The following is a 27,509-nucleotide window of genomic DNA, read 5'->3' on the forward strand; positions in this document are numbered from 1 at the left end:
TATATGTCAAAATAGAAAATGATGAGAACATCATTAATCAAATATCATAATCATTAAGATATATTCAGAGCCAGCTAATAAGTCATACATCATTATTGGAATTTTGAATGCAAGTATATATATGTAAATAAGTGTGTGTTTGTCAGTCTTAGTTATCAACTTATAAGCTAGCAAGCAGCTAGAAGGCAATCAGTGCTTAGTTGCCTCTTGTAAATTATTCTGATCTGCAATAATATTGTTTTTAAGGAAACGCATGGCAATGTTGCCATTTGCACCTCTGGGAAAAAATCCTCCGGGCCAGGACTCATTACCAGTTGCATACACAATCCTCAAGATCTCCGGCTGCGTCCTTGCATACGTCAGTGACTCCCAATCTGCCGAAAGGACGTTACTCCACGTCCGGTTCTCCGCCCCTAACGTCTCGGGTACTATGATTCCTTCATCTTTGTTGCCACACCTCCCCAGCTCGTTCCTCAGCCAGGAAATGTGGTTTGTGAAATCAGCCACCGTGAGCTCGTACGGATACACCTTCAAAAAAGCGAACTTATACAGTAACGCCCGAATCACTGCATCTTGTCCAGCCTCAACCCCCATAAGTGACGCAACCAACTACATCATAATATGAATATAAGAATCATTGTTAGTAATAATTACTCAAATAGATGTTTAAATATAGTTGGTTTATACTAATTATTAATGAGAATTCTTTTCCGGACATGGTTTCGTTCTTTATTATACAATGTCAATAAATATAGGAAGAGGATCTTCTCCTTGAGCATAAGATGGGGATCCTCCTGACCACGAAATTCGAACCGTTCAATTTTAATCCAACGGTTGCAATTATTATAACTTTTTAGGGGATCCCCTGTTTAGAGCCGTTGGATTAAAATTGAACGGCCTGGATTTCATGGTCAGGAGGATCCTCATGCTAAGCCCAGGAGAGGATCCTCTTCCATAAATATATATGTCGATAATATTGACATTTAACGTGTCAATATCAAAATGTATTGAGGTGGTATCAGTACAATATGGAAATTTTTTTTTAAACAAAGGATGGACGTCTCGTATAAAAAAAATACTAATTAATCTAGGTCAAGGTTGTTAATTTAAACTACATATTGATAAAACACTCATTGTCAACCAAAATCTTATGAAACTACCTGTTTAACCTTCTAATTAAAACTGAACACGAATAAGAAATATGGGCATAAATGTAATCTAAACTACATATTAATAAAACATTCATTGTCAACCAAAACCCTATGAAACTGCAAGTTTAACTCTTTAATTAAAACTGAACATGAATAAGAAATATGGGTAGAAATATAATTTTACACAACCAAAATTTTGTTTTTTTTTTCAAAACCTCACCTACATGTGAGTCTAACATATCTCCAATTAAAAACTATAATAAAAAAATACAAAAATAGAGTTCTATCCCACTTCCACATTCTCTCTCACTCTCTTCCCTTCTCCTTCTACTTCAAAAACAAAAATAAAAATTTCCACACACTTTATGTGTGACCATATGCTAATTAATAATTAATTATACTTACTCTGCGGTTATCAGGCCTTGTGAGGTTTGGAATGGTGCCAACATAACCATTTAGTCCCACATGAGGGATGCAATAAGATCCTAAGAGAAAATTGATTGAACTTGCATAGATGTTAAATGGAGGGTTCAACCTTCAACGGGTAACCCACCGTTGCATCCATTAGTCGGGCGAAATTCTCACGGCTCAGGTCCAACTGAGGCCTTGGAAATCCTCCTAATCTGGTAATTATTGCTCTGCAAATTCACATTAGTTAACAAAGTAGGTTATGAGTCATTTGATAACATTTTCATTTTCACTTTTTAGATTTTTTTTATAAAACTGAAAAGTAAAAACTTATTTGGTAAACGGTTTCAGCTTTACTTATGTGGGTTTTAAAATTTGACTTTATTTTGGTTTTGAAAAAGAGAAAATAGATTCAATAGTTTCTAAACTTTGGTCCAATTGGACTTTGGTCCCTGAACTAAAAATTTATAAGTATTGGTCCCTAAACTTGTTATAATGTGGATCAAAAAGACCATTGCTCCACATTATAACAAGTTTAGGAACCAAAGCCCTAATTCAACTAAAGTTCAGGACCAAAGCTTTAATTCAGCTAAAGTTTCGGGACTATTACTCTAATTATCTCTTTGAAAAATGAACTATTTTCATTTTTCAGTTTTGGAAAACGATGAGAACTAAGATGATTATCAAACGGGTCTTTTAAGTAACCCACCTTCGACCAGAATAATAATCGAGGGAGTCGATGGAAATATACAAAAGGAGTTTATAGATTAAATCTGTAGATGATATTTGATGCATGATGAAGAACAATTCTCAAAACATGTACGTACGTTCTTTAACAAAAGACTCACTATCTTGCACAGAGAACTTTGTTGATTTACCTGACATAAAGATGAGCGCATACCTGACATGACCAACTTCTTGGTAACCAAATTCTTCGATGATAGAACGAACAAGAGGATCGAGATTCGCCTTCTGAGCCCCGATAGGAGGCGGACCGCCTAGCGTTAAATTCGGGTTGATATAATTGAGCCCTCTGCCTAGAACAGCATTCAGAAAAAGCTCAGTCTCCAAGTATTCCAAGTTGAGAGCAAACTGTATTAGGTCAGTGTCGTTGGCTCTAACGGGTCTGCAGCGATTCCGAGCACAACTAGTAGTACTACCGATGACCAGCTGATCAAGGCCGAGATATTCCAGTGCAAGAAGAAGAACAAAGGCAGTGGTGAAATAAGATATTGAAGAAGTCGCCATATGCATTGCTTTCATGCATATGATATGAACTGTGAACTACCAGCATTTCCATCCTTGTGTATATATAGAAAATACAAATCTAATGGGGAAGAAAATTGGAATTTGTGGGTAAGAATAAATCAAATCTTATACTTGGGACGCAACACCCCAATTGGGAAAAGATGTGTTCAATTTATACAAGTAACCGGTTATAGTGAAATGCTTACGTGGAACTGCTTTTAAAATGATTAATAATACATTTAGAGAAAATGTTGTTAGATTTCAAAAGCACATGAAGTGTTTTCTGCAAGAGCACCAATTGCTTGCATTTGTATTAAGGATTGATTTTAAAAACATTTGTATTAAGGATTGGTTCTAAAAACATTTTCACCAAAAGTACTTTCAGTCATTTTAAAAGCACTTCCAAACAAGATTTTATTCGTTGTAGACTTGGGCTTAATCAAGTTAACTAGAGCATTTTGCTCCTTCCTCACTCAAATTCAAATTCTCCTCTCCATATTTTATATGAATTTAGTGTAAAATATTGTTTTTTTTTTTTTTTTTTTTAACAAACGATATAATCTACACTAAGGGGATAAAGTGAGCTTAACCTCACAATAGATGAGTAGTGTAAAATATTGTTTGTATAACTTACATTTCAACTACTATGATCCAAACAACTTTTACATATTCGGTATATTTGTAACTCTATTGTTATAACTCTCAAGCAACTAGGGCTCATTTGGAAGCGTTTCTAAAATGACTAAAAGCATTTTTGGTAAGAATGTTTTGGAACCAATATTTAGTAAAAATGCAAATGAATCATGAAAAAACACTTCAAGTGCCTTGAAACTCAAATACATTGTCTCTAAAAACACATTCCACACAAAACCTAAACCATTTTAGAGTATGACATAATTTAAAGAAGCTTTCTTTTTTTTTTTTTTTTTTGGATAGAAAAATGACTGGATTAAAGAGAAAAGCCCCAAGGGCAACCTATTTGGATACAATCAAAGAGGAAAGCCTAATGGGCTTCCAAATGAAGAGTTTTATCCCAAACGTGAAAATTAGAGACCGAATAACCCACTCTAATTATAGCATCTGCTAGAAAATTTGCTTCCCTAAGGACATGCTTCCAGCAAATCTCCTCAAATGACCCCGCAAACCAACGAATATCCTCTAGGATGGTCTTCAATCTCCAAAGGGGGTTATAGGCTCCACTGATAGACTCAATCACCAGTTTTGAATCACCCTCCACCACAATACGAGTCAAGCATTTGGCCTTAGCCAACCATAGGCCATCCCGCAATGCCACGCATTCTGCAACCGAAAATAGTATCTTGACCAATAAATCTAATTCCGGCAACAATAGGCTCTTTTTTTTTTCATTTCTAATCACAAACCTAGCAGCCACACCTTGATTCACCACAAAGCCATCGAAGTTAAGTTTATCAAAACCCAGCGTCAGAGGGGACCACCGGAAAGAATAAGGCTGGGGGAACTCGCTACCATTATACAACATAGGAATTACACCATCGGCATCAATGAACCCTTCCCAAGATTGAGGGCAGACTTAACGATCCATGTAGGGTTCGAAATTTTATTTTGGAAAACCACCATATTCCTCTCATTCCAAATCTGCCAACAGACTAATAACACTTTACTAAGATCACACAAACCTGCATCAATCTTAACAGTCAGTTCATTGAGCCAATCATTAAAAGGAAAAGATTGATTTAATCTTATGTTATTAGAGATAGATTGACAATTCCAAACTGGCTTCGTAAAATTACAACTCAAAAATAAGTGAGATTTATTATCATCCTCTGAATTGCATATAGGACAAGTGTACAGGATGTTATTGACAAATCTGGATAATCTGTCTCTTGTATGAAGCCTTCTAATTATGAGCAGCCAACTAAAAATTGACTTTATGAGGGAGTTTAAGGCTCCACATTTTCTTGAGAAGTTCACTTACATTATTATTATTATTATCACTATTTTGTATCCAAGTCGCTGATCTGACTGAAAACTTACCATTCGCATTAGGTCCCTAGCAATACATATCGCATTGGGGAGTTAATGGGAGTGAGATACTGCAAATTTTATTCACAATGTCCTCATCAACTAACAATTTCAGCTGATCTCTATCCCATTGTCCATTATTAATGAAATGACTCACCTTTAAGTTTAGATCAATATCATTAACAAGACTAGGTGAGATAAAGTTGGAAAAAGGAAAAAGAAAAATCTAGTTATGGGTCCAGAAGAGGATGCTCTCTCCATTTCCCCCAACCCACCTATGCCTTATTTTAATAATATCTCTAGACTTAAGGATACCTTTCCAGGCACAGGAGTGGTGTTGCCTGACTTTAGTATTAAGGAAGTCCTTTCTCTTTAAGTATTTATTCTTCACATTCTGTACCCACCAATTTTGGTTATCCGTTAGGATTTTCCATCCAAGTTTTGCTAAACAAGCATTATTAAAATGTTCACTTTTCCCAATACCCAAACCCCCATCAGCCATCGGGTACCATTTAGACACCAAATCAGCCCTCGAAACCCAAATTCTATTACCCTTATTGTTGTTTCTAGCCCACCTCACAGGCACCACAGTCCCCCCATCATCTTCCACATGATGCTCCTGAGTGTTGTCACCACGAGCTTGAACATCCCCTTCCGCAGAGCTAAACTCATCAACAAGAGTGGGTTGAGGGAATAACAGCATAACCCCCTCCTGTAACTCATTCTTAGTCTCCTCACTAACTGGAAAATCAGCTGGGCAAATCAAAGGCTCATCCTCAAAGATCCTATCAACTAGTAGACAACCATTATTATCATAATCCGCAGGGCACGAGTGCCTCTCAGAGCGCTTCCTTCCATAGTAGAAACAAACTTCAAAGAATTTCTCATAGCTCAACAGCAAATGACACTCCTCATCATCATTCACCACCAAAATCTTCTTAAGTGGCAGCCTAAGATCCACTTCAAGCAAAACTCTCACAAACAAACCATTCAGACCAGATAGGATGGTCTCATCCACTCTAATAAAATTTCCCATAGGCTGAGTAATGACTTCCAAAATCTCAGCATCCCTATATTGAACTGGCACCCTTGGAATCCTTAACCAAACTCTTAGGTTGGAGATAAAGTCAATGTCCCAAAAATGGATATTCCACCTTTCCATATGAAAATTTTGCCCTCTAACATACCAAGGCCTATTATCCAAAGCAAACTCCAACTCCTCCTCATCAGTGAACTCCATGGCATACCATCTATGACCAAAATGATCGAGATAAAAAGGATTCAAAAATTATAATTAGCAGAACACTAAATGAGCCAATACAACCAACATGACAAGCATGCTTAGCCTCGAGTCTCATAAAAGCAATCCAATTACACACGTAAATCCTCATAATTACCTTTACGAAATCATAATTTGATCTAGAAATTGAAAACCCAAACAAGTAATAGCAACCCTTTAGCACCATAATTAACATTGCTGTAATAAGTCCAATTAGATAGGGAACTTACCTTGCGCACCCGTCCTGGGGAAACACCCACCTTGCAGCAGCCATCAAAAGCCGATGTCACCAACCATGATTGATTTCTTGGGAATGTCTTCAGCCTCTGCATATCCCCATCTTCCATTTTTCACACGATAGAGATCACCTATTTCGAACTGATCATGATTGCTACATCCAGAAATCTCAAAACAACAAACACTCAAATCATCCTCACTCCCTAATTTCTTACTGCACATGTAACTTAGAGGAAATTTCAACCGCATAATTAGCGAATTAGTTATCTTAGCTCCAGTTAGATGGAACCCAAACGCAACATTAATTGAAAAAATTGGGTGGAACCCTAACCCTAGAAATTTTTCCTTTTTCCCCCTTTTCCCTCTATCGACTCTCATCTCTGCTCCACACCACACTAAATGGTGGTGAGCATGATAGATTTTATTAAATGCTTTAGAGAAGCTTTCTATTTTCGATAGATGATGGGTTTGATTTGGTTGGATGAACCAGTCGATTAACCAATAATTGAGGGGAAAACAAATTATATCAAAACCGTCTAATCAATTTTACTACAATTGAGCCACTGAGCGGGACATTGAATTAGCTTACCTACCACATATTTTATACTCTCGTTCTTTATCTCTTCGTCATACTAGTCATGTGATAAGAGAGAAATGAGTACACAACACAAAATGAGAAGATGACTTCCAAGGTTCAACGAGTTGTTAAACAACTCCGATTGGACGCACATCCATCTCAATGGTTGAACTACGATTTTTCAGGTAAGTAATTAATAACTTGATCAATATAACATAATCTCATTAAGAAAACGAATAACACTAAGGAAAAGCTTTCTAATCGGATGCTAAACGGGTTATTCTGTCGGTCGGTTAATATGTTCAAAAGGCAGCAAAAGGGTTCTTTGAAGATCGTCGACAGCAAAAGGGTTCTTCTGTCGGTGGGTAAATGCTTTTAGAATAGTTAACATAATCTCATTAGATTTGTTAGATATTTTTTAGCCCTTTTGTTAGTCTAGCAAAGAGAACTATCCTTATCAATTCATCAACCCTTGTTGGGTTTTGGACTTTCAATGTAACACAAAGCTAACAAGTTATCGTCACTTAGTATTATGATCTAATGATATTCATCTTCACTTGTAAGTGAGATGTCTTAGGTTCGATTCTCATCAAAATTGAATTTGAACGATATTATTATTAGCCTATTGTGAGGCTAAGCATATTATCTCTCCTTTAGTGTAGATAATATCGTTGTATCTCTTTCCCTTAATATAAATAATATTGTTTGTTTAAAAAAAAAAAAAAAAAAACTAACAAGTAAATAAACGTCAAGCCTATCAATTAAACTATTTGGACACACAAATTAACACACCCTAATGAAGGTAGGTCCTACCATTGTATGTATGCGCCATCTCTATTAGAAAATATCAGTAATGCTAGGTAAGATTTTTTAGGCCACAGCCCACATTTGCAAATTATTTTAGTATCACCAATAAAATATAAGCATGTTAATCAATACTTAAATAATAATCGAATCATCAACTCGTCATATAGTTTACAAAATATCATTTAAAAAGTTGATTTCCCTGGTATTACTCGTCTGAATAATATCTGCCATTAAATCTTCATACAAACATAGCATGAAACGGATCAAGATCAGTTAAAACTGGGAGCGAAATTACAAAGGCAGCAGCTTATTATGAAGGGATCAAAGGACGAGAGGGGTAGGGGCGAGGGGGGAGGGGGGAGGGGGGGGGGGCCGCGGCTTTATTGAGCAATAGCATGCTTAGCACCATCCAAAGTGTTCTTGAGCAACATTGCCACCGTCATTGGTCCGACGCCGCCAGGAACAGGAGTTACCCATCCGGCTACCTTACATGCTTCCTGGAAATCTACATCTCCAACTAATCTGTAGCCCGACTTTCTACTCGGATCGTCTATAGCATTTGTGCCGACATCAATGACAGCAGCACCTGGTTTTATCCAACTACCCTTGATCTGAAATTCAGTAAGGAAATAGATTAACAAAATTGATAGTAAATAGATTTCATCGTGTTAAAACATAAACAATAATCGCCACGGGAGCTAACGGAGACAAGGAAAGCACAGAACCGACACAATGCTAGCTGCACCAGCAGATGTCCTGTTATTCCATTTATGCAACGATAGAGCCTAGTGAAAGCTTATAAATTTCTAATGCATTGTCTTCCAACTCCAAAGTGAACGATGGAATGTCCTTTTTCCTTCACTTGGGATGAATGGAACCAAAAAACTAGTCCTATTCTTCTAACTAGAACGAAGCTAAGTACTAGATTTTTTACTGGAAAGCCAAGCAATATGAGATAAGATAACACCTGCATGTCATAAGACGATGTTATGGCATACCAAGGAACTATAATCTATGAATTGCCTACCATCATTGCCTGTCCTGCTGCAGCAATAATAATGTCCGCCTCACGAATGAAACTCTCTGGATCAGGTGTGCGGGAATGGACTACAGTAACAGTAGCATCTGCTTTCAAAAGAAGCAATGAAACTGGTAATCCAACAATGTTACTTCTGCCAACAACCACTGCTTTCTTTCCCCTTATGCTTATCCCACTTCGAGACAGAAGTTCAAGACATCCCTGCAGAAAAAAAAAACCATTACAAAACAAAACTACAACCTGTACATGAATGGCTTTCACGATTTTATGTAAATATTGCTTGGACAATAAAGGTTCCTCGTTTGACAGAATACTTGAACAAACCAAACATATATGTGTGTGCGTCAGCATCTATCTGTGTTTGAATACAAACTCGAGTCTTGCCTTGGGAGTGCAAGGAAGGAACAGAGGTTCTCTGCCTTTCATTGCAAGTTTGCCGATGTTGAGAGGATGAAAGCCATCAACATCCTTCTCGATGCTGATTTCACTCAACACTTTCTCCTCATTAATATGGTTTGGCAATGGGAGCTGAACTAGTATACCTATCAACAAAATCAAACCTACTTTCAAAACCCATTTAACCAAAATCAAAGATTTTCCAAATAATTTGTCAACTATAACAACAACAACAACCAAACCTTATCCCGCTAAGTGGGGTCGGATGTATGAATCCTACAACGCCATTTCGCTCGGTTTTGTCTTCCATCAGAATAATTTGTCAAGTCAAAATTAAAAACTGGGCAATTATCATTCATTCAACTAACCATGTACATCGGCAGTAGCATTCAATTCGTGAACTTTGGCAATGAGGTCATCTTGGGACACATTCTCCGGGAGGTCAATGTCCACAGATTTGATCCCAACTTCAGCGCACGCCTTTCGCTTCATGCTCACATAGCTTTGGGAGTCCTTCCGGGTCCCAACTATCACCACTGCCAGTCCCGGAACCTAAACAATCACACAATCGCATCGTCAAGATTCATGCACCAAACAATGCCAAAAATCCAGCCAGAGCAAAAGCAAACCTTGCCGTATTTCTGGGACAGATGACGAACTTCCTCCGCAATCTCATTTCGGATGGTCTGAGCTATAGCTTTCCCATCGATTATCGCAGCCTTGTGATCAGATTGTGATGCCATTGATCAACGACTAGCTCGGTCCCGATGAGATTAAGGATGGGTTGGGCTGACTCGGACCTCGAACCGCAAAGGGTTACTGTAATCCAGTAAAACAAACCTGGAAACCCCTAATCGGGGAGAGAGAGGGCGTCGGGTGGAGAATCGAGAGAGCTAGGAAAATTCCCAGATGCAATCCCCGGAAATCGCTGTGAGGAAATAGTGGCAGGACGAGAGAGGATCCTTTTCCTATCGTCATCGCATCTTACTGTTCATTCTGTCGATTTTTATTAAGTATTATTCATATTTAATTTTAAATTTTAAAATTATTTATTACTACACGATAGATTCTTTAGGAAAACAATCCAACAAGAATCCTTTTCCAAAGAAATAAGGGTGTACAGTTGTATTTTGAAGGATTTTCATGTATTTATAAATCTTTGCTTAAAGACCATTAAAATCTATAAAGTTATAAACTTATTAAAATTCTTTAAAATTTCAATTGAAGACACCTCATTTGTGCATTTGTCAAATTTTCAGAAGAAAAGTGAAATTCAACACTGCTTTAAAAAAAACTACAAAATCTCTCAATTTTTTTTCAAAATATCATAAATTTTATTAAAATTCTATTGAATATATTTAGATAAAAAGAATCAAGCATATTTTTTTGTTTTATGGCTCGTAATTCTTCCTCAGCCAGAATGGGGTAGAATAGTAGAGCAAGTTTTGGAACATAAAACCCGAACATTTTATAGGCTTTATGTGCTAAGGCTTATGGCTTTATGTATATTTCAATTGTCATCTAAATCTTTTGAAATTTTTCAGAATAGGAAATGTTCGGATTCGAAACGAAAATTTTCGGTTTGATTTGGAATTTTCAGTCCAACTTACAACTCTGGTATGTGTACGATAATAAATGAGAATAAGAAGAATTAGAGATTATAAAGATTTAAGTATGGAGTAAATACCTCTTTCTATGTTAACGAGATACCTTAAATTTTCAAGTACTTCAAACCAAAATCCACGTATGATCCACTTTTTTATTCATTCCCTTGTTACCTTAGTTTTAGTAAATTAAGGCTATAACAACAATGAGAATGACACTCACTCATTACAAATTCATTCCTTACAACTAAACATTCCCTTATACGTGATCTTTTCAAGCTTTACACATATTAGTAACGTGAATCGTCCTGGTTCTTGTTAGTTGGTAAGGTTACTCACTCACTTCGAGCTGACTAATTGACCATCACATGAGAAATCAAATTCATAGGAAGAGATACTATTATAATTACCTAAACGTGTTGATTTCAAGTCTACGAACGCACATATAAGAGCACAATACAATAAATTGTAAGCTGTTTTTTTTTTTGGGGGGGGGGGGGGAGGTGAGGAGAGGATAAGGGGAGTCATTGTCTATCGTTGACCTCAGTGGTAAATTAGTCAAGGCCTGAAAACGCGATAATTTAGTACATGATGGATGTCGACGGTTCGAGTTCACACCAACTAACTAATAAGATCCGAGCCTCTCCTCAGGTAGATTCCTCCTTTTGCTCCTCAACCTACGAAGTATTAGCAGCTGTTTTCAGCTGTTGTTCCCCCCTCAAAGACAAATTCTTAATCGTTACTCACCCGACCGCCACTAAAAACACCATTCTCGTCTGACTTGCAGTTGTGATGACAAACTTGAACACGATTCATTTACTAACCGAATCCTGAGAGTAATTAAGCCCAGAACCCACGAACTGGGCCCGAAAAATACAAGCGCCAATTGTGACAACCAACAAGCGCTCGTGCGACGTGGACGTTTTGGGTTTTACGTTCCTACTCCGCTTCTACCCTGTCCCTCTCTCTCTCCCACCCTCCCTCTCTCTCCCCTCTTATCGAAGCCTTAACCCTAACTCTATCCCACACTCCCAGCGATTAATAGCTGTATTCGAATTCTTCATGTGCTGCATTTAGCTTCAGAAGTTCGAGCTTGGAGGTTGGCAATGGAGAATCCCTCGGTGGAGATGGAGATTGGGACATCTGCGGAGTCCTTGGGGAAGTTCTTGGACTCGCAGAGGGAGCTTTTCCACAGCCAGATCGATCAGCTCCAGAGAATCGTCGGCACCCAGTGCAAACTCACCGGCGTCAATCCTCTCTCCCAAGAAATGGTGCGTTGTCTTCGAATTTGAATTTGAATTTGCGTTCTGCGTGTTTGGTTTCCGAGAAATTGGAGGAAAATTTGAAAGAAAATTGCAATCCCTAATTCTAATGTTTGTGCTTTCGTTTTGTGATACGCAGGCAGCTGGTGCTCTTTCAATTAAGATTGGTAAGTCTTGGAAGTTGGATTATTATTGTTAATTATGGCTAATTTGATGTTTAATCTTGTTTAATTTGCTTATTTGGTTTGATTATGTGAGATGCTATATACCCATCTGGATGCTATAGTTTTCTATTGACAAATTTTTATACTTTTTTCGTGTTTGTTTCATGTGGCCATCATCTGTTATCTAATAACTAGATGGTCCAATTGCAGGAAAAAGACCTAGAGATTTGTTAAATCCAAAGGCTATAAAGTATATGCAATCTATTTTTTCGATTAAAGATACGATTAGTAAGAAGGAATCTCGGGAGCTCAGTGCTGTATTCGGCGTTACAGTCACACAGGTTCTTTCTTTCATTCAGCTTTCCTTCTCAAATTACTTGTTCCTTTAGATGTTTTCGTAATGCATTTAGTTTAAGCCATCATATGACCCTTCCCACGAGCGCCAATGTTGTTCAAACTGATAATGATATATGGCCCTTACACTTTACTACTGGCTATTTTAGGGTTGATTATATATACCCAACATGACATTTTCTTCTCAGTGTTGCTCTTTGGTGGTGATTAGTTTAATTGCTTCTTACATGAGTTCCATTGATTGACAGGTTCGTGATTTCTTTAACAGTCAACGGTCGAGAGTCAGAAAACTAGTCCAGTTGTCAAGGGAAAAGGCCTTGAAATCCGGTGAACATGAAGATTTGCGCGATGGGGTCTCAACAAGCCCTGATTCTTTGATACCAAGTGATCCAGTTCCCTTGAACTCTGTTGGTCCCTCCAATGTTGACGACGCACCATCATGCTCAACGCAAGATAATGCTCTTTCTGGATTAGACGACTTAGATAAACGTTTCGTAGAAGATATTTTCAATTTGATGCGGAAAGAAGAAACATTTTCTGGGCAAGTGAAACTGATGGAGTGGATTATGCGGATAGAAAATTCTTCAGTATTATGTTGGTACTTACAAATCACTTTATAGGTTTCATAGTACAAATAAGTTTGTCTCTTTTCATGTTCCAAACTTCCACTTGTATACGTGCAGGTTTTTAACTAATGGTGGTGTAATGATTTTAGTAACATGGTTGAGTCAAGCTGCTGTCGAAGAACAAACAAGTGTTCTAATTGTTATCTTAAAGGTATTTATTGGACTGGAATCCATATTGTCGAATATGGAATCATATTGTCAATTATCTATCTTCCACAGTTAATGATTGTTGCTTAAAATTTGAATAATTACTGGCTGCACAGGTTCTTTGTCATTTGCCTCTTCATAAAGCTCTTCCTTTGCATATGTCAGCCGTACTGCAAAGTGTTAATCGACTGCGGTTTTACAGGACACCAGGTGTGTATTTGTTACAGATAGTTCTTTGGGGCTTTCTTTGTCACCTCTCTCTATCTTCCCTTGTCTTTCTCAAGTTCTTCTTTCGTGTCATCTCTGTGTGGTTAAACTTGTTTTTGCTCAATAAATCAAGGTTCTCCATATGTGTTGATAATTCTATTTCTTTGATGTATTTAAACTTTGTTTAGTAGAAGTAGCAATTCTATAGGTGCTTCGGCTGTATTTTATTATACACCATGACATTTTTCTTCTCATTCATCTTAGTTTTATGTCCGTGGCAAGATTCTTTTGTATAATAAGAATTTTTATATGTGCTTTATCTGTCATTTCCTTTATAAACCATGAAATTTTTGAATCTGATTTTATCTGATTTTTTTTGAGAAGAAACTATAACAGTTTATTAAAAAAGAAAAAGTGTAATACACAGAAATGGATAAGAAATCCACCAAAAACAGAACAAGAAAACTCTCCAGAGGATCAGATTACAAGTAGGACAACCTCAACCAAAATCATTTTACGACTGCTAACATATCCCACAGTATGTGAGAAAGAGAGTAATTCTTAAATTCATTTGAAACTGAAGCCCATAAGGCTGCCCAATATCTTACTCTTCCCCACAGATCTGCTACCCCCACGCCAGTATAATCGTCAAAAATTCTTTTGTTACGCTCCAACCAAATGTTCCAAAAAACTGCCGACACCAGACAACCCCACAAAGCTTTAGCTTTCCTCCCAATTCCTAGAGCCTCAAAATTAGTGCTTAGAAGCTCGAAACAACCCTTTGGGATGACCCAACTTACTCTAACCTCCTGAAACAATTTCCACCACAATTGAATCGTGTAAGAACAATGAAGAAAAATGTGGTTAACACTTTCCTCCTTTGCTTTACACAAACTGCACCAATGGGGAGAGATGCAAATAAAAGGACTTCTCCTTTGAATTTGATCACAAGTATTGAGCCTCCCATTAGCCACTAGCCACACAAGAACTTTGACCTTCGGAGGAACTTTTGATTTCCAAATCTGTGAAGAGGGTGGAAAATGTTGCACAATCCCATTGTTGCACAAGAAAGAGCGATAGGATTTGCAGGTGAACAATCCTGATAAATCCAGTTTCCACCTTCTATCATCCGCTCTTGATTGAGACAAGCGAACATTTTCCACTTTCTGTAATAATCTAGCCGCCTCTTCTATCTCCACCTCGTTCAAATTTCTCCTGAAATCAAAATTCCAGCTCAAAGAATTGATAGAAAGATCCACAAAACTTGCGATGTTCTGGTTGTGCCTTCTCGATAGCAAGAATAATCTTGGAAATTGTTCTTTCAATGATCCCCCTTCCATCCAACCATCCTCCCAACACCTCACCCTCTCCCCATTGCCCACCTTAAACTTGCAACATTGTAGAAATGATTGGAGACCAGACGAAATATCTTTCCAGGGGCTTCGACTTGATCCCCGCACTGGAGGATTTGCATTCCACCCATTATCCTGCAGCCCATACTTGCTTCTTATCACCTTGTGCCAGAGAGAATTTGGTTCCTTTGGGAATCTCCACAACCACTTAGCCAATAACGCTTCATTCTGATTCCTCAAATTCCCTACTCCTAAACCCCCTTCCTCCTTACTTTTAATAACTATCTCCCATTTCACCAGGTGGTTTTTCTTTCCTTCCTCCACCCCCTCCCAAAGAAATCCTTTCATTAGTTTTTCTAGGCGTCCAATCACCCCGCAAGGAATTTTGAACAAGGACATGTAGTAGATTGGCAAGCTTCCCAAAACAGATTGTATCAAAGTTAATCTGCCTCCTCTGGATAAGAAGGCCTTCTTCCAATTTTGAAGTCTTTTTTCCATTTTTTCTACCACTGGATCCCAAAACGTAAGTGCTCTTGGCCTGCCCCCAAGAGGGAGACCCAAATACTTTATTGGCCAACTACCCACCTCACAACCCCAAGAATCTGCCAACCTTTTTAATTTCTCACAATCTGAGTTTATTCCAGCCAAAGAACACTTTTCTTTGTTGATTTTCAACCCTGAAACAGTACAAAATAAATTGAGCACCTCTAATAAGCTGTTCCAAACTTCCTCATCGTCCACCAAGAAGAAAATAGTATCATCAGCAAATTGAAGATGAGAGATCTCCACCCTTTCTTGCCCAATGCCTAAACCTTTGATCAGCTGATTCTCTTGAGCCTTCTCCATTAATCTACTCAAGACATCCACTACTAAGGTAAAAAGAAAAGGTGACAGTGGGTCGCCTTGTCTCAAACCTCTTGAAGCATGAAATTTTCCCCTAGGCCTCCCATTTATCAAAACGGAGAAATTTGCAGAATTTAGACATCCCTGCACCCATTTTCTCCATCTAATGCCAAAGCCTTTTCTTTGTAAAACTTCGTCTAAAAATCTCCACTCTACATGATCATAAGCCTTTTCAAAATCGATTTTAAACACCAATCCCTCCTCTTTCTTCTGCCTCACCTCTTGATTTTATCTGATTTGAAGATCAGACATATCGAACAGGGCAAGAGTTTTGCTATCAAGGTGGAGCAAGCTATTAGCGAGAAGCCAAGCTATGAAGAAACCAAATGGCATTAAAACGTCTAGTGATTCGGAAGAGTTAGTAATTCTGAAGCAGAGGCAAGTACATTTCTCATTGCCAATGCACTGAAAAATTGTGTAAACAGTTTTTAATAATCTATGATTTTCTTGCAGTATCGATGAAGTTATGGGCGATTCAGAATCGTGGAAGTCAAATATGGATATTTCTGTAAGTGCATTGTGATTTAATAAAAAATTCATTCAAATTGATTCAAGTTGCATAAGTTTTACATATTGTTCTTTCATGTTGTACAGGAAGACATCCTTGGAACACCTTTTGAAGGTGCAGAAAACAGGTAAGAATGTTTCCTTCTTCTGACGTACATTTTCGTAAGATAGTGTTTGTGGTGTTAATCTTGTATGTATTTTTTCAGGAAATTAGAGGCCTCAGAACCCTTGAAGTTATTGACAGCATCACCAGATGAGTCAAATAAGAAGAACATCTTGGGTGTATCTTCATCTCGTATCCTTAATATAGGTTTTTACAATTTTCTCCCAAGTGGTATATTAGAATTCCTGAGTAACATCTACTGGTTTGAAAAAAAAAATTATATCACTAGTTAAGAAAAGTTGCCTTTGTCAGTAATAAGTTCTATTTCTGTGTTGTTATGTTTCTATGTGGATGGCCTATAAAAGGTTATACGAATATTTTGTGTATAAGTTGATTTAACATATGAGAGTGAAGAAGCCTATTTCCTTAGCTAGTGGCAGAATTTCGTGAGCGCAGAAAAGTTCAGTTGGTGGAACAGCCCGGCCAATCAGCTGGGAGAAGTGTACCGGCCACAAGAACAACAACTGTGAGTCAGGCTCGTCCAATGTCTGCTGATGATATCCAAAAAGCAAAAATGCGAGCACAATTTATGCAGAGCAAGTATGGGAAATCTCGTTCATCCCATGAAAATAAAGAATTGAAGACTGAAGGTGTGGACAAACTTACAATCTCTCAGGCAAGCATTTTGCCCGTGGTACCCAAAGTTCCAATTCGGTCTAATATTGAGGAACCCAAGAAACCCGCGACAAATCCTTTGAAAGAGAGGGAAATTCCTAATAAGCCCGAAACTTCTCTTGCCCCAAAGCGGAGTCTGGATTTGAAGGAGCCCATATTAGAGAAGTGCCCAAGAATCCAGATCCCATGGAAGATGCCTCCAGGTACCTATGCTTTTAGTGGCTCTTTTCTGGTTCCTTTGACTCTTTGTTCGTAATTTTAAATGTGAAATCAGTAGGCTTAATGGAAAAGGGAAAAGGGAAAAGGAAAAAAAAGAAGATATCCTCCCAAGTTGTATACAGTTTGTTGGGAGTTTGCCTTCAGTATTTCCAACATATATCATAGTGGGAGAGTTAATAGCTTCTCATTGATCAATAATTTCCTTGCCCAACTATTTTTCGTCTTTTTTGTTCACTCATAAGAGTTGAACTCAAGACCTCTCGCTTACTAAACAGGTGCTCTAGCTCAATCTTATAGCAGTTGAGCGTTGCTCTTTCCTTAGACGCCTGGTCTTGGTAGGGAATGTTACAGTCCAGGCATCAATATTGTCCGGTAGATTAAATGTGCTGCATAGAGAAAACGATTGGAGGATGTAACTTCTTATATGTGACAATAGCTGGGTGTACTGGTGCCTGAGTGGGTGTTTCCTTGCCGGATAAAAATGGCTCGCTTAGTTTAGGTTTCTAATTTTCTAAGCATATTAATGTCATTGTTTGTTTTGTTGACAGAAATGAATTGTACCTCGTTTTCCTTTCCATGCTTTCTCCTCTATTCAATCACCGTTATGGATTTTGATATTTCTGGGGGCCATTTTGCCACACACGTTACCGAAGTAATGTGATACGAGATTAGTTTTATTACATTTTATCTTGTAAGAAATTTAAATAAAGTTTAGCTTTGTCATGATTATTTTATTGGTTCCTATGTGAATGAGGTCCACTCGACATGTTTTCTGTAGTTTAAGTGGGAAATTCTACCAAGCAGGCTGAGTGAATGGAAATATCATCAATTTTGAATTCATTAGCATGAAAAAGATAAAAATGAATGACTGATTACCGTCCAAATCCATACGGCCAGCGCCCGGTAATTGACAGTTCTGTGAGTTCGCACTGAAACTCTGGTAACATGATTCACTAAGAATGTATGTTGAGAAGGACGAGGGGGACTTACCTGTGACGGGGGTATACCCGTCTTCTACCTATCACGTGCAGTGAGATGGGCACAAGACGTGTTTTATCCCATGATACCTAATGGACTTGGCTCTGAAGGCATTGACAGATAAATGGACGTTCATTGTTTAGAGGAAGCAAAAACAGAAATTCCGGACAATGTTAAATTCGTCCATTATTATTTAATATAGTTTTTTGGTTGCTTGATGGCTTCTGTAAGTGCTAAAGGTAACATTTTCTGCAGATATCAACCTTTTTCATGTGTTGTCTTTCCGTTCTGCAGAAATAAAACTCGATCCTTCGTGGAGCGTTGGTGGTGGTGAATGTTGCAAAGAAATTGAAGTCCAGAGAAACAGAAACCGCCGTGAGAAGGAAACCATCTACCGGACAGTTGAGGAGATACCGTCTAACCCGAAGGAACCATGGGACATTGAAATGGATTATGATGATTCATTAACACCAGAAATACCAATCGAACAGCCGCCAGATGTTGCTGATACCACTGAAACACAGGCTTCCCATAACAGAGAAGTATATAATGCAGAAACAATGGTTCCTTCACAAGGAGCAAACAATGTCGCTTCCTTTCCTCCGGTCTTATCTCAAATTAATAACGCTAGCGCAGCCGAACCGGATCTAGAACTGCTTGCCGTACTGCTAAAAAATCCAGAACTGGTGTTTGCTTTGACTTCTGGCGATGCTGCTAACTTGTCGAGCGAGGACACAGTAAAATTGCTGGATATGATAAAGTCTAGTGGGGCTGGTGTTGCTGGTAATGTAAATGGTTTAGGTAGAAAAACGGAGAGGGTCGAAGTTTCTCTTCCATCCCCGACGCCTTCAAGCAACCCTGGAACGGTGCGTTACTCTGGCTCATTTTGCAAGTTTTGCCAGACAATGTATACACTGTTGCAGTTTTTTACTAGTAATATAAAAATTTACTGTGCACTTCGTTCCCATGAGATTTTTGGTAAAAGTTAAACCTCCATTGTATACACTGTTTAAACTGCTTGGTTTTCTGTGCTTTTCGCAGAGTGGATGGAAGGGAGATGCTGGAAGGAATGCATTTCCCCAACAGATGCCGCAGGTTTCATCTGCTCATCACATTATTCCGCCGCAACGGCTATCAACTTCCCAACCGGCAGTACCTTCATACTCACCAGATTATCATCGTATGCAATCACCAGCCTCTGAGATGGCTTTAACCATGAAGAACACGCACTTCCACAACGTATCAAACACGGCCATGCCTCCGGTTTGGGGTGAAGGCACGATCAATGTCGAACGAGCTCCCCTATCTAACTCTTATAATGTAGCAGAACGGCAGCAGCCCTTGTTTTCCACTCCGGCAAGGCAACAAAGACAGCCGCAGCCAGTACAACAATCCCCTTTTTCTGAACCTCACATTCCTATGTACACGCCTAAACAGCCGATGGGCAAACCCGGCCCTCCATCCGATTCGTGGAGAGCCAGGCAGGATTTGCCTTCAAATTACCATTACATAGAGAACCCAAATCAGTATAATGCTTCGTATGGGGGGCATTTGCAGGCACACCTGTTGCCAGGTCCGTCTTGGGAAGGAAATGAACATGTTGGTGGCGAACAAGATTTCCAATCGTGGAGTCCGGATAATAGTCCGAGTAGAAATCCCGGGTATATGTACGGAAGAGAACCCAGAACAAACCCGGGACAGGATTACAGGTCGAGGGGAAGGAATCCTGCCGGATACCGGGACCATAATAGGCAGCAGGGAAACAGATGGCCTAATCGCGGCGGACGCTGAGGTCCTATAATCCAGAGTGGATGTGTTAAGAACGCATTAGTTCTGTCTCTCTCCCTTTGATTGGATCAAGTTTTGGGGCGGACAGGTGACGTGGCACGGAAATCTCAACTCGAACGGATGAGAAACCCTTACTCGAGCGCCTCACAGTTTTGGGATGACTGGATTATTGAAACGAGTGAGAGCTTGTAAAAGCCATCGTGACTGTTGATCTGGGATGCTCATAAAGGACTCTCTACTGATCATTAGTTTTAATTTTAATAGGGTGAAAAAAATATTTGAGCAGCCTTTGTCTCGGTACTAAAAACAAATATAAAAATTCTTGGGCCTAATACTTTAATTTAAGGATTGGATTTGTTGACTATCGGAATTGAATTATTGTTTTGGGCCAAGGGCTTTGGCATTCTGGCCCAGAGAAAGAGAAACCGTAAATGTTGACTTTTATATAAGATTGTTCTGGTTCTCCAATAGAGTTGGGCTAAAGGTTAAATGCAAAAAAAATGATTTGATTTAATTAAAAATTATTTTGTAACCCATGACTGTGCTATAATTGTATGCACACCAGACAATTATTTGGCCAAAGGGGCATCAGGTTAGCCAAATGAAGCCCTCTCGTAGCCCTTTTTTGGAGTCAGCCCCTTAGTTGTAATAATTGATTCAAATTCGAATACTAGATTTGAAAACATTTAACAATAATTTAACTAAATTAACCAATTATTATTGAAAGGGTTATGTTTAGCCCCTTTGGTTGGAGATGGTTTATGAGTATGGTCTAACACTTTTCATTTAAAAACAATTTTTTGTAGGGCTTTAATTCTAGACTTGGCTATATAAAGCCCTTTCGGTTAGAGATGGTCGTAGGGTCTTCTTCTTACTCTTATGTCTTCTTTTAGCGTAGTTTATAGTATTCAAATCGCTTATATTCTAATCGTCAAAATAGTGATTGTATTATATATATATATATATATATATATATATATATATGTGTGTGTGTGTGTGTGTGTGTGTGTGTGTGTGTGTGTTTGTATTGTACCCAAATCCATGATAATTACCCACATGACATTGTGATATTAATTTAAGATGTTGTAGTGTCGGAGGTGTATCTAAGTCATTTTCCGACTTTGGAATAAATGTTTTTAAAAAGTTGGAAATACATTTATTCCAAAGTTGGAAATGTTACAAGTAATATATAGGAGATACGAAGAACAAGAGAGATTGGAGAAGAAATCAAAGAATTATTTCTTTCTCGTTACAATGCCTATTTATAGCCTTAGGATTTATATAAAAAAGTTTTAACTAATTACATATTACATACTGATCCAAAAGTAAACGGCCAAAAAATAAATAATATTTAAAGATTTGTAAATTTGATAAATAAGTTTGTCTTGCCTTAACCTTAAGAACTAATATAATAAAATCCTTGTGAGTTTACAGATGTGTTTGAAAATAGTTACAAGTGTTTTCTGTCACATCCCCATCTGGGGTCCACCACATCTCCGGTCCGCTCCATCATTGTAGCACGATATTGTCTACTTTGGACCCCAACCACTCCCTCACGGTTTTGTTTATGGGAACTCACACGAGAACTTCCCAGTGGGTCACCCATCATAGGAGTACTCTCGCGCACTACTCGCTTAACTTCGAAGTTCCCATGGAACCCGAAGCTAGTAAGCTCCCAAAATGCCTCATGCTAGTAGAGATAAGAATATACATATAAGGCTTAGAGGATCCACACCCCTGGGCGATGTGGGATGTTGCAATCCACCCCCTTTACGGGCCCAACGTCCTCGTCGGCACACCACGGTCAGGGTTAGGCTTTGATACCAAATTGTCACATCCTGGCCCAGGGTCCACCACATCTCGGGCCCGCTCCACCACCGTAGCACAATATTGTCCACTTTGGGCCCTGACCACGCCCTCACGGTTTTGTTTCTGAGAACTCACACGAGAACTTCCCAGTGGGTCACCCATCATAGGAGTGTTCTCGCGCGCTACTCGCTTAACTTCGGAGTTCTCATGGAACCCAAAGCCAGTGAGCTCTCAAGAGGTCTCGTGCTAGGTAGAGATGAGAATATACATATAAGGTTTAGAGGATCCACATCCCTGGGCGATATGGGATGTTACATTTTCAGTTAACTAAAAGCATCTTCCAAATGAGGTGTCAAATTTTGAAGATAAAATTTAAATTTGATAGCCTATGTGGCGTTTTCACATTTTTTAAAGTTGTACTCTCCACCCAATATGTCAAATTAAATTATTATTTTATTATATTACAAAATAAATGATTAAACCAATAAAAATTTAATTAAAGACATTTAATACTTATTAAATCAGGACCGTTCATCAAATGCACCAAAGAGACATGAATGTCAACACCAGCATTCCTTATAATATAATGATTCAATCAATAAAAAAATTAATAGAAGGGAAAACTAATGAAAATGGCTTGAAAACTTTTAGTTTTAACGATAAGGACAAAATAAAGGGTAAAGTGAATAGTACCATATTTAACTTTTTAGTGTAAAAATGTGATTTTTCGTTAAAGTGAATAGTACCGTGGGCTTTTCGTTAAAACTTCCTTAATAAAAACCATTAATTTAATAATTAATTTTGAAGTTGCTGTCAAGTTTGACAACAACCTTCTTGTTGCCAATCCATATCATCGCCATATATGAATTGACATTTCGGTTGGAGAATATTAGTGTGATCTTTTTTTACTGTTACAGCTTATGTGAACATTTTAACATCTCATTTGGAGATGTTTTAAGCATTTCTAATGACGTTTGGTAGTTAAAAGCTTTTTTTTATCTATACAAATATTTGGACTCGCATATAATAAATTTGCTTATCCGCAAAAGTGCTTTCTAAATAAGCACTTCCAAAGAGCCTTATTTTTCATCCTAAACCCATCAAGCCCAAAAGCATATAGCATAAAAATTTGCAAATTCCAAACACAAAAGTTACGTTGACAGAAAGAACAGTTGATACTTGATAGCTTAAAGCCTAATGGCTTCACCTTCACCTTCAAGCTCCATCCTTCTTTCTCAATCTCTGATCGAGTTCAAATTCCACCACTGAAAACCCAGTTTCTGAAGACGTTTCTTTCGAGCTCCAGCAATGGGATTCAGATTCCACAATCTCAATTCTGTACGCAAAAGGCTCGCTTTCCACGTTCACAAGCACAATCATCGTCCTCCTCTTCCCAATCCCACAATATCCCAAATCGTCGATTCCCATCCGCAAAACCCTATTTACTCGATCGCCAGACGGTGGCATTTGGGCCACTCCCACCACCAAAACGATGATCAACATCGCCTCTCCGGTGAAGAGGGGGAGAAGATTTTCCGGATGGGATTAGCAGCTGATGTTGGACTGGCTGCCGGGAAAGCTTTGACGGGTTACTTGTCCGGAAGCACGGCGATCATTGCTGATGCCGCCCATTCGGTCTCCGACGTGGTAACATTCTTGTGTTTTTGTTCTTGCTTACCCCATGTTGGTTTTTTGCTTTTTGGAGAATTGGATGTTAAGGAGCAGAAATTATGTATTTAGAAACTGAATTTTGTAATTGGGAGTCAGGACATTTAGGAGCAGAAATTTGTAATTAGAAGCTGAATTTTGTAATTAGGAGCTGAATTTATGATTTTCTTGCTTCCCCATGTTGGTTTTTGCGAGAATTAGATGTTCTTGTTTAGGAGCTGAATTTTGTATTTATAAGCTGAACTTGTATGTTTAGGAGCTGAATTTTCACTGAACTTGCTTGCCCATGTTGCATATTGTCTGCTTGAATATCTGTTACTCTTTAGAATTTTGGGGTTGCCCATATCTGTTACTCTGTTTTAAGATGTATAATGCACGCTTTTTTTTTTTTTTTTTTTTTTTTTTTTTTTTTCATTTTCTGCTTATATTTTCAGGTTCTTAGCAGCGTTGCTTTATGGTCATTTAAAGCTGCAAAGGCTCCGAAAGACAAAGAACACCCATATGGTCACTCTTGATTTGTACCTACACGTTACTCCATTGATCTCGCATTATCCATATACACCCTACTTGTGTATTTCGTATCCTTGTGTTTGTTGGAAACTTGGGACATTATACAATTGTTTTCTTGTTTTTCCAGGACACGGTAAATTTGAGACTCTTGGAGCACTTGGAATCTCTTGTATGCTGTTGGCCACGGCTGGTGGCATTGCATGGCATGCTTTGGATCTTTTGATGGTAAGTGTCAAGTCGACTACTCATATGTAGTTATTTTTCTGTTTCCAAATGGTTTCAGATCGATAGACTATTGACAGTTAAAAAAATCATGATCAGTTTCTCTTGATAGTGAATCCAATTCTTCGTTGATCTTCCATGTTCAGGGATTGTTTTCAGCAGATCCTGCTATAGTTAGTCAGTCATTGACACATGAGCATGGGCATAATCATCATCATGGAGTTGACATGGAGCATCCTGTTCTAGCATTGAGCATGACTGTTTTTTCAATATCTGTTAAAGAAGGGTACCAAAGTTTATAAAAACTTATTTATCCATCTCAACTTCTATGTTCATTTCTCTCCTTATGCGTGCTCTTCTCCTCCGTTTCCCTTCTCTTTCTCTCCCACTCACTATTTGCCTTTCTCTTTTGCTTTTAAGACTTTACTGGATTACATTACGGGCTGGGGAAAGACAAGGTAGTGGATTGATGAAAGCAAATGCATGGCATCATCGTGCAGATGCTATTTCGTCAGTAGTTGCTCTCATTGGAGTTGGTAAGACACTTTGGTTTTTCCTAAAGATCACTTTATCAACTTATATTTCATATTCTTGAATTAACTAATTACAACCCGTGATCCTACACTGAGCATGGTTAAATCATTGTGATTTTAGGAGGTTCAATCCTTGGAGTAAAGTTTCTGGATCCCCTAGCTGGTCTTCTTGTCGCAGGCATGATCCTGAAGGCGGGAATTGAAACCGGGCATCAGAGGTCTGATTTTTGTTCTCTATTATATGCACCATTATATCACACTTCTTAGATTTTCAAAGGAGTACATGTGACTGTTTAAGCTGTTACACGTGCTGGTTCCTACAATCATGAATATAGTTGCAAAGATATATGGCACCTCTAGATGTCTAACGTTGGGCTTTAATTTTAATCAAATAATGCAAGCTTGTCACCAAAAAAGAAAACAATGCAAGCTTGATGCATCTCTTGTTGTGCATGCGTATGAGTCTCTGTTAACTTCTCAAGACCCTATTTGATATATGTGTGCACTTTCTTTCTTTCTTTCTTTTGGCGGTGTACCCATTTTAGTGTCTTGGAACTGGTGGATGCTGCAATCCCAGCAGAACTTTTGGATCCTATGAAACAAACAATTGTACAAGTTGAGGGTGTGAAGGTATCCGGTTATTAATTCTTATAATGCATTTACGAAATTATTTCTCCATGTATAATCTGGTCTTTGAACTCCCTTAGTCAAAGAAAGGCTGTATTCTGTTAAGCTTAATGGTATTAGCTAGGATCTTAGCATTTTCGTTTTCCTGTTTGAAATGACCTTTCAGGCTGTGTACAGGGTTGTCATCGGTTGAGGGGAAGGAGGGCAGGTTCATCTCTATACCTTGATGTACATATTGAGGTTCTCTCTGAAACTTTGTGGCATTGTCAAATAATGTATCCATCTCCTGTAATGTATCTCATTTGTTTCTTTTGCCTGGCAGGTTGATCCTTTTTGTAGTGTTAGCGCTGCACATGACATTGGAGAAAATGTTCGTCGTCAGATTCACAAATCCCATCCTGAAGTCTCTGAGGTTTTCATACACATAGGTATGCTACACATTTTTGGATTGCGAGTTTTCGATATTGAGCTAGACAAACTATGAACGCTCAGTTTTAGACAAACTAGGAATGACTTTTATCCTAATTTTTCGTGTTTATACATTCAGAATTTTCATCCACGGTTCAATTCACTTATATTGGACAAGATGATTCGGGTTTCTCATTATATCTTTTAAATTCTCATAACTTGCTCTTACTTCTTTGTAGATCCTTCAATTTCACAAATTTACCCCAGTGAAGATCAGCCAGAAATTCTCAAAGAAACTGCATGCCCGAATGTTTCTCCTGCAGAAAAAGACATTGAGGCAGCCGTTTCTACCATCATCTCATCGAAGTATGCAGAGGTATTTCTCCTCTCTTTATCAAGTTGGAAATTCAAGCTCAGCTTGACTTTGATCTTTTGCATGATGTTACTCCAAATGTGGATGTTATTTCTTCACTGGCAGTTAGCTCATGATGCTTTTGATTAAAAAAATTAGAGTTCAACAATATATGCGTTCACTTCCTCATTCAAATGTGGATCTTATGAGTAGATTTCAAATATCGATCTTATTAGAAGATTGGATTTGAAACAAGACACCCAATGTTCTTATTTCTGCGTGTGTTTCAGAAAATGGTTGTCGAACGCATAACGCATCACTTGTTAAAAGGCAAGATGTATCTCCAAATTGAGGTTTCCATGCCCCCGGACATCTTAATTCGGTAAAACCCTGTATTCTTTTACCAACTTGACGATTTCAGTCCCGTCTACAGTTCCATTCCGTAACGGTTTTAAAGAAATGTTTCTGATTCCAGAGATGCAATGGAGGTGGCAAAAGAAGCCGAGCAAGACATTTTGACGGCGGCGACGAATCTCATTCACGTCGGCATTCAGCTGCGTCTGAGGAATCCAATTCCACAGTTCAACGGTGACTAAGAAGCCAGAAAGAAGGCAAGCAAGTGTTAGACTACATGGTTTTCCAATTCCACAATAAAAATTTATTCTTTTAGGTTTAGATTATTTGCATATATGATATGTCAGAATAATTAATTAACCTTTGATTGGTTACGTTTCATGTACCAAAATAATATATTAATTCTTAAAATCTGTCTCTCATAAATGTATTGTTACAAATTTCTCAATTTGTTGAATGTTTACTTTGAAATTTTTTCTACAACACATACAACCGTTATCCCTATACAGCGGGATATTTAAAATTCCAATTATTTTAATTAATAATTAAGTTTTATTCTACTAAGTGGGGTTATCTTTATGCATCATAAAACGCAACTCGGCTCGATTTAAAGTCAAAGTTTTTTGTGAGCTCCAAGTATTTTATATATATTTTTTTTAAAAGCGTTTCCGAGTTTTTCTCAACCTTTTTGGTCCTAATCTTTTGTTTGTCTGTTTTCAATTCACGTGTCCAAACTACTAGTTCATGTGTCTAAACCACCTTAACTGATTTTTGCTCATTTTAGGTTCACGTGTCCAAATCATCAGTTTATGTGTCTAAACCACCTTAATTGACTTTTGCTCATTTTATTTTCAATTGTGATCTTTCTTACTTTACCTTGGATATCATTGTTCTTAATTTTATCATTTCTCGTGTGTCCAATTAATTTTTATCTTTGTTGCACTTATTTTTTACTTTTTGACCATCCAAAATTTCAGTTATTTTGATGCTC

At 38.1% G+C, this 27,509-nt stretch overlaps 4 protein-coding genes and 1 pseudogene across 7 annotated transcripts; 2 read left to right on the plus strand and 3 right to left on the minus strand.

Annotated features, from left to right (window-relative positions):
- Window positions 1–6,460, minus strand: LOC137714150 (ferritin-like catalase Nec2; annotated as a pseudogene). The gene is made up of 4 exons (XR_015960421.1): window positions 6,321–6,460; window positions 2,461–4,465; window positions 1,557–1,789; window positions 1–609 (listed from the first exon to the last, which is right to left on the minus strand). The product of XR_015960421.1 is annotated as a ferritin-like catalase Nec2 (transcript).
- LOC148697708 (uncharacterized) lies at window positions 4,577–6,485 on the minus strand. The gene is made up of 2 exons (XM_088690474.1): window positions 6,351–6,485; window positions 4,577–6,320 (listed from the first exon to the last, which is right to left on the minus strand). Exon 2 carries the CDS (start codon window positions 6,049–6,051, stop codon window positions 5,038–5,040), a length of 1,014 nt encoding a protein of 337 aa, XP_088546600.1. The 5' UTR covers window positions 6,052–6,320; window positions 6,351–6,485; the 3' UTR covers window positions 4,577–5,037.
- Window positions 6,486–7,840: 1,355 nt separating this feature from the next.
- LOC137716042 (bifunctional protein FolD 2) lies at window positions 7,841–10,202 on the minus strand. The gene is made up of 5 exons (XM_068455436.2): window positions 9,776–10,202; window positions 9,515–9,698; window positions 9,135–9,292; window positions 8,739–8,951; window positions 7,841–8,322 (listed from the first exon to the last, which is right to left on the minus strand). Exons 1-5 carry the CDS (start codon window positions 9,887–9,889, stop codon window positions 8,092–8,094), a joined length of 900 nt encoding a protein of 299 aa, XP_068311537.2. The 5' UTR covers window positions 9,890–10,202; the 3' UTR covers window positions 7,841–8,091.
- A 1,268-nt stretch (window positions 10,203–11,470) lies between these two features.
- LOC137716212 (homeobox protein LUMINIDEPENDENS) lies at window positions 11,471–20,405 on the plus strand. Of its 3 annotated transcripts, none has more exons than XM_068455628.2 (13): window positions 11,471–12,021; window positions 12,152–12,179; window positions 12,387–12,517; window positions 12,779–13,128; window positions 13,214–13,307; window positions 13,420–13,513; window positions 16,014–16,143; window positions 16,219–16,273; window positions 16,360–16,400; window positions 16,479–16,567; window positions 16,816–17,253; window positions 18,542–19,113; window positions 19,289–20,405. In XM_068455628.2, exons 1-13 carry the CDS (start codon window positions 11,857–11,859, stop codon window positions 20,036–20,038), a joined length of 2,937 nt encoding a protein of 978 aa, XP_068311729.2. In that variant the 5' UTR covers window positions 11,471–11,856; the 3' UTR covers window positions 20,039–20,405. The 3 variants fall into 3 exon arrangements, with proteins under 3 accessions (XP_068311729.2, XP_068311728.2, XP_088546602.1); XM_068455627.2 differs by having other exon boundaries at window positions 11,686–12,021; window positions 12,372–12,517; XM_088690476.1 differs by having other exon boundaries at window positions 11,717–12,021; window positions 12,372–12,517; window positions 12,779–13,124; window positions 13,246–13,307.
- A 2,583-nt stretch (window positions 20,406–22,988) lies between these two features.
- Window positions 22,989–26,966, plus strand: LOC137715933 (Cation efflux family protein). The gene is made up of 12 exons (XM_068455297.2): window positions 22,989–23,491; window positions 23,947–24,016; window positions 24,150–24,247; window positions 24,391–24,530; window positions 24,665–24,780; window positions 24,899–24,995; window positions 25,323–25,407; window positions 25,582–25,644; window positions 25,727–25,832; window positions 26,052–26,188; window positions 26,455–26,546; window positions 26,640–26,966. Exons 1-12 carry the CDS (start codon window positions 23,153–23,155, stop codon window positions 26,758–26,760), a joined length of 1,464 nt encoding a protein of 487 aa, XP_068311398.2. The 5' UTR covers window positions 22,989–23,152; the 3' UTR covers window positions 26,761–26,966.
- Window positions 26,967–27,509: the final 543 nt, after the last annotated feature.

Source organism: Pyrus communis, chromosome 3 (assembly GCF_041283825.1).
Source record: "Pyrus communis isolate YQ-2024b chromosome 3, ASM4128382v1, whole genome shotgun sequence".
Taxonomy (NCBI): Eukaryota; Viridiplantae; Streptophyta; class Magnoliopsida; order Rosales; family Rosaceae; genus Pyrus; species Pyrus communis.